This window comes from Anopheles merus, chromosome 3R (genome assembly GCF_017562075.2).
Source record: "Anopheles merus strain MAF chromosome 3R, AmerM5.1, whole genome shotgun sequence".
NCBI lineage: Eukaryota > Metazoa > Arthropoda > Insecta > Diptera > Culicidae > Anopheles > Anopheles merus.
In genome coordinates this window covers 14,704,339-14,720,408 of record NC_054084.1, presented here as the reverse complement: position 1 = coordinate 14,720,408, position 16,070 = coordinate 14,704,339, and the positions used below count along the sequence as shown (strand labels likewise).

The window sequence follows — 16,070 nt, the reverse complement described above, 5'->3', positions numbered from 1 at the left end:
ATGCTTCAGATAGTTGTCAAACTCATTTTGTGCAACTTTTTTTTGGTATTTTTTTACTACTTTTTTACTTTTATTATGCTCTTTTCGTTTCTTTTTATGTTTTTCTCCTATATTGTGTACTTACAATACATTTTTATCTAAATTTGTGTGTTCACTTTTGTTGTTTTATCTCGTTTTGGTATCAAGTTATATATTTTAAATTAATATAGAATATATTTTTAATTTATATATTTTTTATAAAGACAGTAACACTTTACAGTTTGTTTATTTTACTGTTTTAATAAATTTTATTTCATACACTTGTTTCTTGTTTAGCCTTTTATACATTCGTTTTTAATTTATTTTTTATTTCTGTTTTGCTCTTTTCGTTCTCGTTTTTTCCTTTATATACGTCTGTGTCTTGCATTTTTTCATTAGTTTTTTTCATTCGTTTATTGTTTTATTTACTTTTCGATTTTTAACGACATTTGTTTATTTACTTTCGTTGTTAAATATACTTTTAGTGAACACCTGGTTTAGAACACGTATAGTTATTTATTGTTTTATGTTATTCTTTTCTTTCTTGTTCTTATTTTGGCTTTCTTTTGTTAATGTCATTCATTGCTAAATAATGAATTTAACATTAAGCTTTTGTTTTTTAATTCCCTTGCATTGAATCTTAACACAAATGTATTAAATAAGAATTTTACATATTTTTCTACATTTCAATATGTTTATAACCTTTACATTTACTTCGCTTCTCCTTTAACTCTTCCAAGTAACTGCAATAACCGCCAAGAGTTAGAGCATCGTATTTGCCTGCCTTTCTGTACAATCGTCCATTTCCTGATGGATGTTTCCTGGCTCGTTATCGTTCGCTCACGCCAAATGCCGCATGCCGTTCCCGGAACCAAAACTTCACACGAAACGAAGGGCCGTGATGGTCTCCAACTGCTACCCCATGTCGGCACGGGGGGTATTAGCGAGAGCGCAACCAAAAAAAATCCCAGCATCTCCTCCTCCAAACGCCATATCAAGCTACTCAGTAGCCGATTCCACCGCCCGAGTGCGAGATGGAAAGCCGACAAAATAGCAATCATTCGCAGCAACACCAGACGGACGCAGCAAAAAGAAGGAGGACCACGGCGATGCCTGCCTGAAAAGGAACTAGGTTCCTCTTTTTTTTTTTGGCACGTTCTCTCTTTCTCTATCGTACGCAAACAATTCCAAGCCCTCCAAAAGCTCGGACGCTAGCCGGAATGGGAACAGGGCTGAGTATCATCGTTTTCTAGGCTTTGGCAGTAATCTAATACATCATCTCATCACGTTCTCTGTGCTGCCTACTGCCACTGCTCGGGACAGGGCCCGGGACTGGGGAGTTCTTATCCCTTGCACCCTTGTCCTCAATTCCACCACGGCAGTGCAGGACGATGAGTTGGCCACTTTTAGCAGTTTCGTTGCCCATTTTCCACAAATCCCAATGATACTGGTCTCTGGCACAACCAAAAAGTTCCTTCCTCCCCAGCGAATACACACTCACTGTGGGTTGTGTTCCTTTTTTCTTATTTTTTCCCCCAGAACAGGGGCAAAATAGGGGTGCGAAAATGCGTGACCTGATTTACAATCAGCGTTCCGAACCAGCCCTACAGCGGGTTTTTTTTCTGCTGTCCTTTCTATTCTCTTGCCATTCCTTCGTGGGTAGAGAAAACAACGGGAAAATGCATACGCCCAACCGATACTACCGCGCCCAGGCGCGGAGATCAGGCTCCAAATATCTACCCAGTCGAAAATCTCACTTTCACCCCACGTCCATTCATTTGCCCTTCCCATCCCACCCACCATCCACCGTCGTGTGTCCCGCCCGCCCGCCCGCGCGTGGATTGGAGAAAATTTTTGGAAAAGAATGAAAAGATTACGTGGATCATCACCCGAGCGTACAAGTAAGCCCGGGAGAACCACGGAGAACAGAGCAAGACGGCGTAAGGATGTAAATGGAATGTCATTCGCCGGCAGCGAGCTCGTCCCAATGGCTTGAACGAACAAAATGGGGAAAGAATAAATAAAATAAAAAACAGAACGCTCCACACACCACCGCCAGAACCGCACCGAAACACTATTATTAATAAAAATTGACCATAATGAATATTCAATGAACCGGTAAGCAAAAAAAAAGGAAGTGAAGCGTTAGATAGAAGAAAGCCGGAAGCCAGCCCCACAACCATCGGGGAAAGATAATATAAAAATCGCGCATACAATACGATCCCATCCCCGTTCCGGTTTCGGTCAGTTATTGGCTTCCGGTTGAAACTGATGAACTTTCCCTGCCTGACAAGGGAACGGGGAATCGGAGGACTGCTTTTTTGCGCGCGCGTCATCGATCGAAGCGCGTCGTAATTGTGGTTCACCCGCCTAGGTGACAATTTATTGGCATTTCTTTTTTTCTTTCGCCTACGAGACACGTGTGTGCAATCAGAATCTGTTTCACACAATTTGCGGTTAAAGCTTTTTGAGCTTATTAAACGATCTTCGATGAGAATGTATTGGCATCGCGTAATCGTTATTTACCCTACCATTAACGGGGATCTACTTAAGTAATTTCAAAGTTACGTACATAAATAAGTACTGCAATATTTTTTATGAGTTTTTACGAGTTTTACGAGGCTTTGTAGCATTCGCCTCTCGTAAATTATAGGTGTTAAAAATTCACTAATATGAGTAATATATACAGTGGAACGCCCTTTTGCCGGGTTCTTCGGGACTCGACCTCGCCCGGATACTCGAATAACACTGATAATGAGCCAAAGTACATATTTTATAACAAATCCCTATTTTTATTTTTATTTATATTATGTTTTGGTAAATCCTAGCCAATGTTTAACCCTCTGACAGTCCCACGATTTTTAGAAAATGCACAAACCCATAATGAAATGTTGACAAAAAGTTAATAAAGAAAGTAATTTTGTAAACGATTGTTTTACACAAAAGCTAATGTACAAAATGTGTCATTAGCATTCAAAAAGACTTTACGGGCTGGGTCGTCCGTTTCCATGCGTACAACATGGCCATCCCACCGGAGCCTGGCGAGCTTGATACGCTGTACGACAGTGAGGTCGCCGTACATCTCGTATAGATCGTCATTATAGCGGCTCCTCCATTGTTCTTCCACACATACGGGGCCAACTATCCTTCTGAGCATCTTCCTCTCTAACGCGGCTAAGAGCGTTTCGTCAGATTTGGACAGTGTCCATGTCTCAGAGGCGCATGTGAGTACTGGTACTATATAGGTACTATATAGTCCCAGCTTCGTCCGTCGCGACAGGTTCTTTGAGGTGAACTAATTTTTCTGGCTGTAGAATGACCGGTTGGCAGCCAGCATCCTTGCGCGCAACTCAACTTCCATGCTGTTGTCGTTGCTGACCTTTGACCCCAGATAGGTGAATTATGGGACGACTTCAAACGTGCGTTTACCTATCAGTACATCACGCCTCCGTCATAACGTATGCATTAACAAAAAATGAACAAAAATTTGTCGACTTCACCACCACTAACAAAAAATTGACTGCACTTTCAATAATAGTATCCCATAAGTTTGTAGGCACAGTTTTACACTGCCATCAGTCGAATTTTAACTGTGATGGCCAAACAAGAGAAGCATCTTCGTTCAGAAACGTTCGCGATCAAAGAACGGCGGCCCGTAGCGTCAAAAACGCACACCATGCGGCAGTTTGTGGACGTCGTATAAGCCTGTTCTGGCATTTACAACATCTTAGCTGTATTAGACAACAATCAGAGCATCAAAACCCGGTTCCGAATGGCCCACGACCATGAGCGGCTTGAGGTTCCAAAGTAAGCTGAAAATGAAGACCGAGGGACAAGTGGCTACATCGCTGCGTTCGCTTGGCCGGGAGGTCGATGCAACCGGCTAAATGGTGAAATAGCACCTGAGAAACATGAACAAACATCTCAGGAAACAGAAATCGCGTCCACTGGCTTCGCAGCAATGGCGCCAAAATTCAATGCGATCATTTTAAGCGAATTTCGGCGCAATTTAAATATGACACCACAGTCCACGAACCAACCTAACCTCCTTCAGCTGCTTTCCGTCGAAAATTTCTGGACCAATATGATGCAAAAGTGACAATCATTTTGGTTGAGCACCGACGTAAAAGGTAGATTATTAAATATCCTATTTCAAGTATTATTTTTTCCAATCGGAATATTATAGGGGTTTTCGGGGGGTTTTCCAAACAGGGATATTGGATATTGGATATTGAATTTAAATAATTTAATTACACGTGCGCCCAAAATGCGCCCCTGAAACTCCATAAATAAATGATCAAACCGCTTTTTGATGAAATAACCACTACAACGAGAGACAAAAAACCCAATTTTACGCTTGAAAATTATTAGAGTACAAGCTTTAATTAATAATTACCCAACATTGGACATTGAAGTTTTACACCACAACGCATACACTAACCATCTTTGTAATGAAATAACTTGACGCTCTACAATAGCTAGCATTATCGCTAGTAAGCGTGTCGATGATGCCACAGCCACGGTTACGATTTAATTGATGCTGATTAAGCGGAATGATAGTATGCTACATACGCACTGATTGAACAGTTTTTAATCAGCCAACTATTTGCTCTAGCATGCAAACGCACTTGTAAATCAAATGAATCTAAATTACAGCTACCAACCACCATCATCATCACCACCACCACCAATTGCTTTCCTTCAAATAGTTCATTGCTTGTTGCACCGGTACAGAAACCCGACGAATGCATCAGTTTTTATGGTAACAATTCCCAAACACAACTGTACCAGCAAATCAATCATGTAGGATAAAAATTGCGATTGGCTGACACGAACTGTGCAATCACACCAACACGATACAACGCCTTGCTATTCGCACCATTTAATTTCAAAACCTCCCCCAGTCCATCGCCCGACGAATGATGAATGGCAAAAGCATTAACAAAGCAACAAAAAAAAAACACACTCCCAGCATTAGTGACATTATTTTATTAGCATACATAATGAATTGACCCGAGATAGTATAATCCTTTATTTCAACAAGTAGCGTTGCGCCGGGGGTTTTGTTAGCACAGTCCACTTCAACACACCCAACACCGGTGGAAGGAAAGGAGAAACAAAACAGTGATACTTCCGGAACAGTCCCGGACACCGGGCCACTGCCTGTCAGTCGGTATGTAAATGTGCTGTAGTAGTTAGTGTAGCATGCATAACGAAACACTAATTTGCATTATCAATGAAAGGTGACTATTGATGGTATTGATGATATTAGTCCACGCGGGTGTGGGTTGTGCTGAAGCATTAATGCAGTTAAAATAACCAATTATAGCATTAATTTATTTGCACTGTGGTGGGATTGCTTTTATATAGTTAAATTGTCTTCACAACAGCTCGTAACAGATTCTACTCCTTAAGTGTGCTAAGAAGACGAGCGAAATGCTTCTGGAACGTTTTAAAAATCTCCATTTTACTCAACCGAACTGGCTTTAAAAAATAAGGTTCACCTCGCACAAAGCTGGCACATAAGTTGCGAACCTATAACATATTATGGCGTGGCCGTTGCATGCATATTTCCGTATTTCAAATCTCCCATCCCCATGTCCATAACCGTTACAATTTCAACAGTCGGTCGGTCGGTCGGTTGGTGCCACACCAGTTTAATCCCATTTTTCCTATTTTCGTACGAAATTTGCCTTCGCGCATAAGTGTGAGCATGCCGGCTCATACCAGAGAAATCCCTCTCCTCATTCCTTCTTTATTTCGAACCAATGCACCAGCATCACACGGAAAAGGGTTGCCACAGGCCAAGCCATCCCAACCGTACGACGATAACGACCGATGCGGGGCGCGGGATCGACGGTGTAAGGAATGGTTTTTCCAGCGAAGCGTTTTTCTCGCGAAACTCGCTAAACTTAAATTCAACGATATATCCGACCAATCCCACCCGAAAATGCCAGACGGGACCCGGGAATCCTACACGCTCGTACTTCATACAAATACGAATTTATTCAAATTGGATACACAGCCACAGCAAAGGCGTACCACCGCCGAAAGGAATTCGGAGTTTTGCCCTCACCGTCCTGTTCCGTCCCGTCCGTTTCATCCACTGCTTTGGAAGAATTGTTGATCCTCAAACGCAATTCCGCGCACCGAAAAGACTGGAACACACATCGGAGGGTGGTGCACAGATACACACACACCACTCCTTCCGGTTCACAGCAGTTCGCATTCGAAGACAGGGACAGGACCCCAACACCATCTTATCCCTTCTGCGGGTTGTCTGCGGTTATTTGCATTTATTGGTGGTTTGTGATGTGATGTCAATTTTAGTTTCGTTTTCCCGTAACCATCGCCCCCCCCCCCCCTTGCTGTTGCGGGTTGAACATGGACGGATGTGTGTATGTATGTAGGGATTCTGTTACTGTTTTTGGTCACCCAAGTCTCTGCCCATGTCTGTACCATGTCTTTCCGTTTTAGGACAATTTCAAGATGCTCGCATTGGATTATTCCAAGGCCGGCGCCAAAGTTAACCCACCACACGACAAAGGGCGAAGAAATAAGTAAGTAAAACTCGATTGCATTCCACTGGTGGTGGTGTAGAGGCAGATTATGCCCGAGCAAAACCAACAAGCCATAATACCTCGCGCCTTTATAAAGTGAAACAACCCCTTTCTCTCGTTTTTTTTTTTTTGCAAGCAAATATCCTTTAAGCCAATAGCCCCCGGGATGCGATCGGGCCACGTTCTTAAACCCCCGGAAAAGCTAGTTTCGGTGACCGTAAAAAAGTGGGCAAGTGAAGTCTCTTTTTATGTGTATGAGTCTCCTATACAAAAAACGCAACACAATCAATACCGGGGGCCGTTTTGAGAGCGATACAGCGCGAAGGCAAAAATTGGATTACAATCGGATTATGGTGCAAATAAAACCAAACACAATTTTAAATGGAATATGTTTCGCTTCCGCGGGGTAAGTGGGACATATAAGGCTTAGCGTTTGGGGTAGAGCTTGCAATAATTTACCAGCCAATAAGTGTAGTTCGATTGTTCGATCGGGTTGGTTTGATTGTTTTAAAAGCGAGTTTTTACTCGTTGGTAGATTCTAGTTTCTTTCCCGGACTCGAGGTGCGGATTACAATATTTTGTTTTATGTGAAAATTAGTTTAAAATACATAAGTAAATATTTATTGTATGATTGTTACAACTAATATGCCATCCAATACCACCTCATAGTGTTGTGTTTTGACGTTACAAATACCACATCTGCTTGGAAAGGAACAAAGCCGTTCGTTAAACTTACCGGAGCGAGTTAAAACTTTACATCATCGGCAATCGATTTACACTTGATGCCGGAAATGCCCTTGTAGCTGGCCGTTTTGGACGCTTCGGCCGTTATTTCCTTGATGGCAATGGCGACCTTTTTCGGCTCGGTCAGAAACCAAATCCACAGCCGCTGGTTGTACAGCCAAAACTTTTTGTTTTGCTTTAAAAAAATTAAAATGATTTAATTGCAGAGGACGAACTGAGAACGAACAGAGTTGATCTTCTCAACTAACCTTCGGTTCTTCGATGTTCTGCACGACGTCTTTCCGTACGTTTCGGAAGTCCCGCTCGAGCTGACCCAGTGCGTAGGTAAGCTTTTGGACGCGTTCCAGGTACTCTTGGTCGTAAAATTGAGGATAATTCAGGGGACCATCGAAAACGAACCGGGACAGCAATTTCTCTTCGCGCGCTCTGAAACAAATAAAACCAAAATTAGCTCGAGGTCAGGAGCTGCAAAATGTCACTGTCATTGTCATAAAAAAATCTGACTGAAACAAATTCCATATCAGCGTCACGCACTCAATTGGGATAATCAGAGGTCATACTCAAAATGATTAGTGTGATCAATGCATGCTTCGAGACATTTTTGCCACCAACGCTTGTCATGACTATGACAGTCACTATGTCATGACTTTTTTTTACTTTGATCAGTTCTGCAAAATGTCACTGACATAGTCATGAATCTGAAACAAAATCATGTCAGCGTCACGAGCTCTACTGTGATGATCAGAGATGAGACTCAAACAATTGTTGCGACCATCACAAGCTTGATGACATAGTGACATTTTCTGTCGATGATCATCACGATATTCATGGGAGATATGCGGTGCGTTCTAGTGGTTACAAGCAATAAAATGATCATGGTTTCTTGCTCTGTTTGACCCGAAAGACCGTCAAATCAGACAGAGAGAGAAAGCATGCTCCTTTTGCTGCTGAATACAGGCCAATTATATTCCAAGAATATCGTGATTATCACCGACAGAAAATGTCATCACCAAATGAGTGACCAAGAGTTGGGTGTTAAGCAAAATGTCACTAAGCATGTGATTGTACCACCAACTGTTTGAATCTTACCTCTGATCAAGTCAGTTGTATACGTAAGCTGATTTGAGCTTCGTTTCAGTCATGAGTGTTGATTACTGAAGCAGTGGCAGTTGGCAGCACTGTTCAGAGCCAGATTTAATCATGATAATGCTTGCGCCGACATTAAGCTCCGCTTGTCAGTCAGATAATCACGTTGGACTCAAGTGTTTGCATGTCACGTTTCATTGAGTATCAGCAATGAACATCAAGCTACCACAGATATGTTCATTCTTTTCATTGCTGAACATACATCTCGAGATGCTCATGACATTTTGCAGCACTGCTTGAGGTCGCTTCGGTAACGGCACCCCTTAAAGCCCCCTCCCTTTACGTACAATTGCTTCAGCATCTCGTCCGCCTTTCGATGATATTTTCCTTTCGCAATCGAATCACACTGTTGCGACAGCCGCTTAAGCAAACCGGAAAAGTGCTGAAGCGATACTTTCATTCCACGGATCGACTCTTCGCCCGGTCGCTGCTCGGCGGAGCTGTCTTGAGCTGCACTGAGCGCGTACAGCTGTGCCAAATAGTCACCGTACGCTTCCTCCAGCGCACCGTTCCGTTCGATCTGGCGCATCGTGTCGATGCGCCGGAAGCACCGCTTGGACTCGCCGTTCATCTCGTCCGCATTGTCGAACCGGTCGCGTATCTTCTCCAGATCGAGCTGCATCAGCACCCACAGCAGCTCGGCGTTCATGAGCTCGCGCGAGATGCTCGCGTCCAGCCGCTGGATGTACTCCAGCCGGCTGACAGCACGGTTCAGCTTGACGCGGTTGTTTTCGTACAGTACCGATTCGATCTTCAGCTCGTTCACCTGCCTGATGAGCGTGTCGAGCTCGTGCTTCAGCAAATCCATCCGCAAAAGGTCCTGCTCGTTGGCGGCCCTCAGCTCGAGGCACTGTTTCCTGCGATCGCAACCAAAGAAAAGATAAACTCAGAAAATCAGACCCATTTTGGAAATGGTTGCCTGGCAACCGCTGCTTACTTTAGCGCGGACACTTTCAGCGGCATCCAGCTATGGCCCTGCAAGCGCTCGACAAGCTTCATCACGCCCGCATACTCGCGCTTTGCCTCCAGCAGCTTCAGCTCCTCCTCGTCCAGGCGCATCTTAATGCCCTCCAGCTCATCGATCACCTGCTGATTGTCCCCATCGTCCGTTGACTTTGAGTTGTCGAGCCGTTTCACGGTGAAGTGCTTCTTCACGTACAGCTCCAGGTACTTTAGAAACTGGTCACACTTTGCGTCGAACTGCTCGATCGGCATTTGGTAGATGAAAAGGGGTGGATTTTGCTGAGAAGAAAAAACACAAACTCGTTACCGTTTTGCAAACCGGAAACGATCACCTGCAAACTTACCCGTTGATAGTAGCAGTGTTGCAAATCCGATATCTGCTGCTGCGTTGCCTGCTGACTCTCTTCCAGCTGTCGAGCCATTTCCACACTGTTCGTGGCGACCTTCTCCAGCACGTACTCCTGGTCCCGCACGGAACGCTCCAGCTCGGACAGCTCCTTCGTGAGCGCGAGGTCCGTCTTCTTGGCACCGTTCAGCAGCTTCTCGTACTTTTCTTCCACCTCCACCAGCTGCTCGAGCTGCTGTTCCAATGCTTCCACATCGCGATCCGTGTGCTCGAGAATGCCGCTGAACTCGTGGTTCAGTGCGTGCAGTTGCTCTTCTAACAGTGCATCGTTCAGCACGGTTCCGTTGCGATCGAGCTCTTGGTAGCTTTGAAGACAAACAAAAGAGGTGAGAAAATGCATTTCCCAAGCACTGTGCATCAAAACTTACTTTTTCAACAACATGTCCGTAACAAGATTGTCATCGTCAATTTTGGTGAACCAATCGAAAAACTCGCGAAACGTTTCATCGTGTATGATCCACAGGTGACGCACGTCGATGCCGCCGATCTTTTTAAGCGTTTCCAGTACCTTAAAGGGAATGGGAGATCATTAGTTATGTTTCTTCGTTACGAATTAAGTGCACAGGCGGCCAAACCTTGCTTGATTCTTCCATTTTGTACGATTTTACAGAGTCGCTGTTGAATGCCGTACAAAATAACAACACAGTACAGCGCCAGAACCGTTCAACGGCTGTTTGATTCAACGTGTTGACAGTTCTGCTGGTCCGTTACCCAATTAACATTTTTGTGGAGGAAATTTCCCTTTCCCATAGCTCACTTCTCACTGGTTATTTTCACTCATGAAATTCATCTCACTATCAGATAGGAAAACTCTGATTCTTGATGAATATTCTTGCATGCTAAAAGTAAATGACGATTTTAAAAGGACTAGTGATCCATAAACGATACAAATAAGTCGTTTATTGTACCATATTTTATGTAACTCTCTAAAACTCGAGGAATAATTTCTCATAGTGAGAAGCTTGCTTCGCGGTACTCTCAGAAATATATTTTAAATTTCAGACCTACAGTTTGCTTTCATATCGTTTTATTAACAGCATATTATTATGCCGTAGTAATTCATAAATAGTCAAAGCAAATTTTTGTTCTTTACATTTTACATAGAGCCGAATGAATGTGAGTGAGCATGGTAAGTGATCAGAAGAAAAATCCCTTATGGAAAAATAACCCAATATGCTATAATTTATTTTATCCAAGAAGAGAAGAGATACAATCGCCCACAAAATAAGCAAATGGAATCTTTCTCTAGCATTAAACATTAAAATATTTAAATAATTCAATTAATTTCTAATTCAAACTTTGGTGCAATCTTACGAAAAAAAAACAATCAATTCATAAAATACCCGCCATCATCAAACCGGCTGCATTGCCGACAGGGCACACACCGTGCTGTCATTGCGAAACGTCAAACCGTTTCTACCAGCAGTGTGGCCAGATTATTTTGGCGGTTTTCGGTAGGCGCATCAAAATTTTATCGGTAGTTTTCGGTAGGTTAAAACTTGAAACTTAAAAGAAGTAAAAGCGAAAGAAGTGTTAAGCGGAATGGGGGGGGGGGGGGTGTTATTGCGGAAAATGAAAGTTCCATCTCACGAGAATATGCATCCTTTATCTAGGATATGGATTAGATTTGGTTCAGCGGTTACACAAATGAAGGTTTTTCTGGAGTGTCGATCTGCAAATTGGAATTCTAAGCCAAAGAAGGACTAAGATGCACATTTTTTTTGTGGTGACAAGTTCTTTTTCTCGGTGCTCCACGCGACCCCATAGCAGCACAGCAGTGCTCCTTGGATACGATTTTATCATACGTGCCGGCATTTGATTTTCGCTGGATTATTAAGATTTATTTAATTGTTCGGCTGAGTTTTGTAGTTCAATGATTGAGAAACAAGTCGCAAGCAAGCCGAAAGAAACGGAAAGGAAGGGGTATAAGGAAAATACAATGAAACAGCGCGAGCGAGCGTTCTTTTCAGTGAGAGCGCCTCGTGCATTTTAAAGGCATGCAATAGAGCGCATTCTTTCCGTGGTAGCGCTCCATCCGCTACCATTTTTAATTTTTAGCCCAAAACAACGGACTTCGGATCCGATCTTGGGCCGGACCCCCACCGTGTGTTTCTACTTACCCCTCGCCTGAAAATTTCATTCTCTTTGTCTGTCGGGTAAGCTTTAGGCTGCGCTCTGGCACCAATCGAACACGACATCCGACTCGAACAAACCCATATAATCATATGGAGGTGCACTGTCAGACACAAACAAACAAACAAGACAAACATGTCAAATCCCATACATTTTTCATGTTCGATGTCGTGTTCGATTGGTTCTAGAGCGCCGGGTTAACCGCCGACAGCGAGACTCAAAATCAAATTTAAATGATTTTCTTTGATGAGCAATTCTCGGAATCCACGCAACTGACATTTTCTACTTATTATGAACATTAAATTTTAACGGATAAAAATAAAAAGTGCCAGGCAATACAAAACGTGCATCAGCGCGATAAGTAACAAATGAGGCTAGCAATCCTTGAAACAGCATCCCAAGCGCCACAGATTAAGCTTAAATGACTGAAAAATCAAATATCTGTGATTTTCGGTAGGTTAAATGAAAAATCGGTAGTTTTAGGAGACTTATCTGTGAATCGGTGGGCATATGAAAAATCGGTATTTCTGGTCACTCTGTCTACCAGAACGTCAACATAACAAAATAGATTGGGAACAAGGACCGTAAAGATATCAGGTCAAGTTATAAGCCCGTTTTGACAGCTAGGTGGAAGAAGAATCGACGAAGAAAACTGACAGTTAGTTTTCCGAGTTTGGCGAACGCTTCAAGTTCTCGAAGGAAAATTTCCATTTTAAATCACGGGCTGTGTTCTAATAAACTAAAATATTCACCCAAATTGATCTCCACCAAATATTGATCATGCAAAACGTAAACAATCCATCAATACATATGCAAGCGGAAAACCATCTGTCAAAATCGGAGCCCAGGGGGGGGATCGCCAAAAGCGCTATAACTACACCTCATTATACATTCCACCTTGATTGGGAAACAAGGAAAAGTCCACAGCAAAAATGGCAGAATCACTAAAAGGTAAATCTGGTTTTTTCTCATTATATTGCTTTTCAAAGCAGTGATGGCGCTAGTATTAGCATTGCTCCATAGAGGAAGTGCAATATCCGATGTAGGAAATGGTATTCATACACGCAATAATATGGTTTTGTGTTTCTTCTTTCATGCTCTGTGCGCCGTCCTTCGACAATGAATAATCACCCCAAACATGCACAGTGTAAGTGTCCGACCGAAAGTTTTCGTGTTTTTGATAAGCTTTCTCTCATAATAAAAGTTTTTGTTTCGATTATTTTACTCCATTTAGAATCGTTATGCTAGCCATGCTTGGCTCGATCGGGATGACGATGCTCATACTGGCCTGTGCGCTACCGACGTACAAGTAAGTGGCGCATTAATTGGATTAAAGTTACAAAACAAACTCATCATCCGTTTCCGCTTTCAGCTTATGGTGGCCAATATTCGTCGTGCTGTTCTACATACTGTGTCCCTTCCCAACGCTGATTGCCAAGCGCATCGAATCGGATGATCCGGCCCGCGCCGCCAGCGCTATGTTTGCTACGATCGGTATTGTCATGAGCAGCTTCGCCCTTCCGATCGTGCTTGCCCGTGCCGAAGTGGTGCGTTTTTGTCTTTGCTCCACACACACACAAACAGCTATCGCGGCTTACATTTCTTTTCCGGATGTTTTTGTCCGCCTTTTTTTTGTAGATCCAATGGGGCGCTTGTCTACTTACGCTGGCCGGTAACGTTGGCGCCTATGCGACCATTCTGGCGTACTACTTCGGCTTCGAATCGGGCGATTCCAACATGTGGTAAAGTGATAGCCCATCCTCATTATCTCATCTTTAATGTTCGAAAAGGGGCTTTTTCGTGCTGTTCGAGAGCACATCCGCGTGCTGTATCAAAAACACGAATTTTCACTCCCCTCCCCCCCGTGACATTGCATACAAGTATTGTATGCAACATAAAATCGGAAAATGCAGCGGGTCCGTTGGATTGTGCTCCGGTGGTATGTTTTCCATTAGCTTCAATACTTATTTTTCCATCTTTTTTCTGTAAACGTTATAACCAAAAGGAGAAGGAAGTTTACCAACCCGAACTACGGAACTAAGTGTATAAATTATTTTACAATTCCTTATCGAGGCAGTTACTCAATAAAGCGTTTAGAGAGATCGTATTATTTCACAATCCTTTTGCTCTTCGGAAGCTTCTATTCACTGTGGAAATACCGTACCACTACGAGAACATCTCTTCTGCGCGTTCTTTGTGACTATTGAAGAGAATCAATAAAATACGTAAGTACTTCCTCGGTGCTAAACATATCGCAACTGTTGCGTAGCCTCGTCGTCGTCGTCGTCGTTATTTTCGCACGGACTGCTACTGTAATCCTCCCCGTTACACGTTTTTATTGCGCCGGCACAGTCGCACAGTTCGCCCCAACGATTAACGGGCTTTAAAACCCGGTTCCATTTTATTGGAAAGTGTTGCGTTGCTGCTTCCGCGCCGGGAATTTGTGCAATTAAAAGCAACGGCAAAAGTATGCACCTCCACAACTGCAACTCAAATCTAATCCCTAGCAAGCGTAACGACCTACATCTTAAAGTCGTTCTTCTCGCAATTTACAGGTTTATTCTGCTTTGCGAAACGATCTATGTTCTGCATTAAATGAAGTAGCTTTAATGTGTGTATTATGCTGTTCGGTTTATTAAATCTAGTGTTGGGTAAAATAGCACAATTAAGTGTGCTGTGCGTACACGCACGCACATCTCAGTGTGCGGTGCACATTTCGCACTGTGCACGCACTTCGCACAGTGCGCGCTCTCCGCACTGTGCGCGCACTCCGCAATTTTCGCACAATGCGCGCACTTCGCACTTTTCGCACAGTGCGTGCGCACTCCGCACTTTACGCACACTTCGCACAGTGCGCGCACTTTTCGCACAATCCTTACAGTTGTGCGTACGCTGAAACACACGCGCACAGCTGAAATCAATACAATTTAATCATCGATAGCCCAAGGCATTAGGTAGAGCGAGAAACATAATTCTTTGCCAGTGTGGATGGCCGGTACACGAGCACACCGAAACTGCGCGGAGACATTTTCTGCGAGAATCGAATGCACAGAACGCTGCGCTTGACCACCATCGACAACCACAAGCCCGAACCCGTTACACAACCACAAGCATACAACACATCCAGACAAAAATTTAAAGGCCCCGAAACACAAACACAGCGGTCCGTAGCCGGAGAAATTATCAGGAAAAATCGGCTGACACCAAACACGCGTCTCTTTAAAACAACTATGAACTGTGAAGGTCGTAGGTAAACGACGCTCCAGTGGGTTGAGGTTTCTCTTGAATTTGACTGAGATTAAACGTGTCTGTGCTTGTACTCGGAGCCTCTGCTTTGCGATTGTGCAATAAAACAGACAGTTGGTTTCACGCGAAAACTGCTATTCGCGTCGCAGGCTTGCGATAGCAGGACATGTTATAATGCAAAAATTACAATTTTCACTCGGAGCCCTAGTCAAATTTTGTAATTAACTAAAGAGAAGGGAACATGGGACAGTGCGAGAAGGGGGGGGGGGCGATGGGCATGTGTGTGGTATGAATGAGTGCAAGCGATTTATAGACCTTTGATTCGCTCCGACTTGAACTCGTTGCACCAACGGATCGGATTCGCTAATGCTAACTGATGCTAATGCTAAAAGGCGGTTTGACAAAATATGCTCAGTACTACACCACCTGACTTCCTATAACATGGTACGAAGTGTGCTCGCACAGTACAATGTAAAGCACTGCACGAAATTTGCGAAATATGCTTGCACTGTGCGAAGTCTGCGAAACGTCCGGACTGTGCTTGCACTGTGCGTAAAGTGCGCGCACTATGCGGAGTGTGCTCGCACAGTATGAAGTGTGCTCGCACTGTGCGGAGTGTGCGAAAAGTGCGCGCACTGTACGGAGTGTGCGAAAAGTGCGCGCACTGTGCAAAGTGTGCGTAAAGAGCGGAGTGTGCTAGCACTGTGCGAAAAGTGCGAAGTGCGCGCACTGTGCGAAGTGTGCTCGCTCACTACAAAGTGTGCTGTGCAGTGCGTACAATGAGGTGTGCTGTGCGCACAGTGCGCACTCGCGCACAATGCCCAACACTAATTAAATCGTAGTTAGAAAACGAT

General features: G+C 43.7%; 2 protein-coding genes across 2 annotated transcripts; one reads left to right on the top strand and one right to left on the bottom strand.

The window, feature by feature from the left end:
• Positions 1-7,171: 7,171 nt before the first annotated feature.
• LOC121597643 (augmin complex subunit dgt3) lies at positions 7,172-10,537 on the bottom strand. The gene is made up of 7 exons (XM_041923539.1): positions 10,413-10,537; positions 10,206-10,345; positions 9,776-10,142; positions 9,406-9,710; positions 8,756-9,325; positions 7,571-7,748; positions 7,172-7,497 (listed from the first exon to the last, which is right to left on the bottom strand). The coding sequence occupies exons 1-7, from the start codon at positions 10,428-10,430 to the stop codon at positions 7,324-7,326; spliced, it is 1,752 nt and encodes a 583-aa protein (XP_041779473.1). The 5' UTR covers positions 10,431-10,537; the 3' UTR covers positions 7,172-7,323.
• A 2,270-nt stretch (positions 10,538-12,807) lies between these two features.
• LOC121596154 (leptin receptor gene-related protein) lies at positions 12,808-14,088 on the top strand. The gene is made up of 4 exons (XM_041920841.1): positions 12,808-12,921; positions 13,205-13,279; positions 13,343-13,517; positions 13,609-14,088. Exons 2-4 carry the CDS (start codon positions 13,212-13,214, stop codon positions 13,714-13,716), a joined length of 351 nt encoding a protein of 116 aa, XP_041776775.1. The 5' UTR covers positions 12,808-12,921; positions 13,205-13,211; the 3' UTR covers positions 13,717-14,088.
• The last annotated feature ends 1,982 nt before the right edge of the window (positions 14,089-16,070 follow it).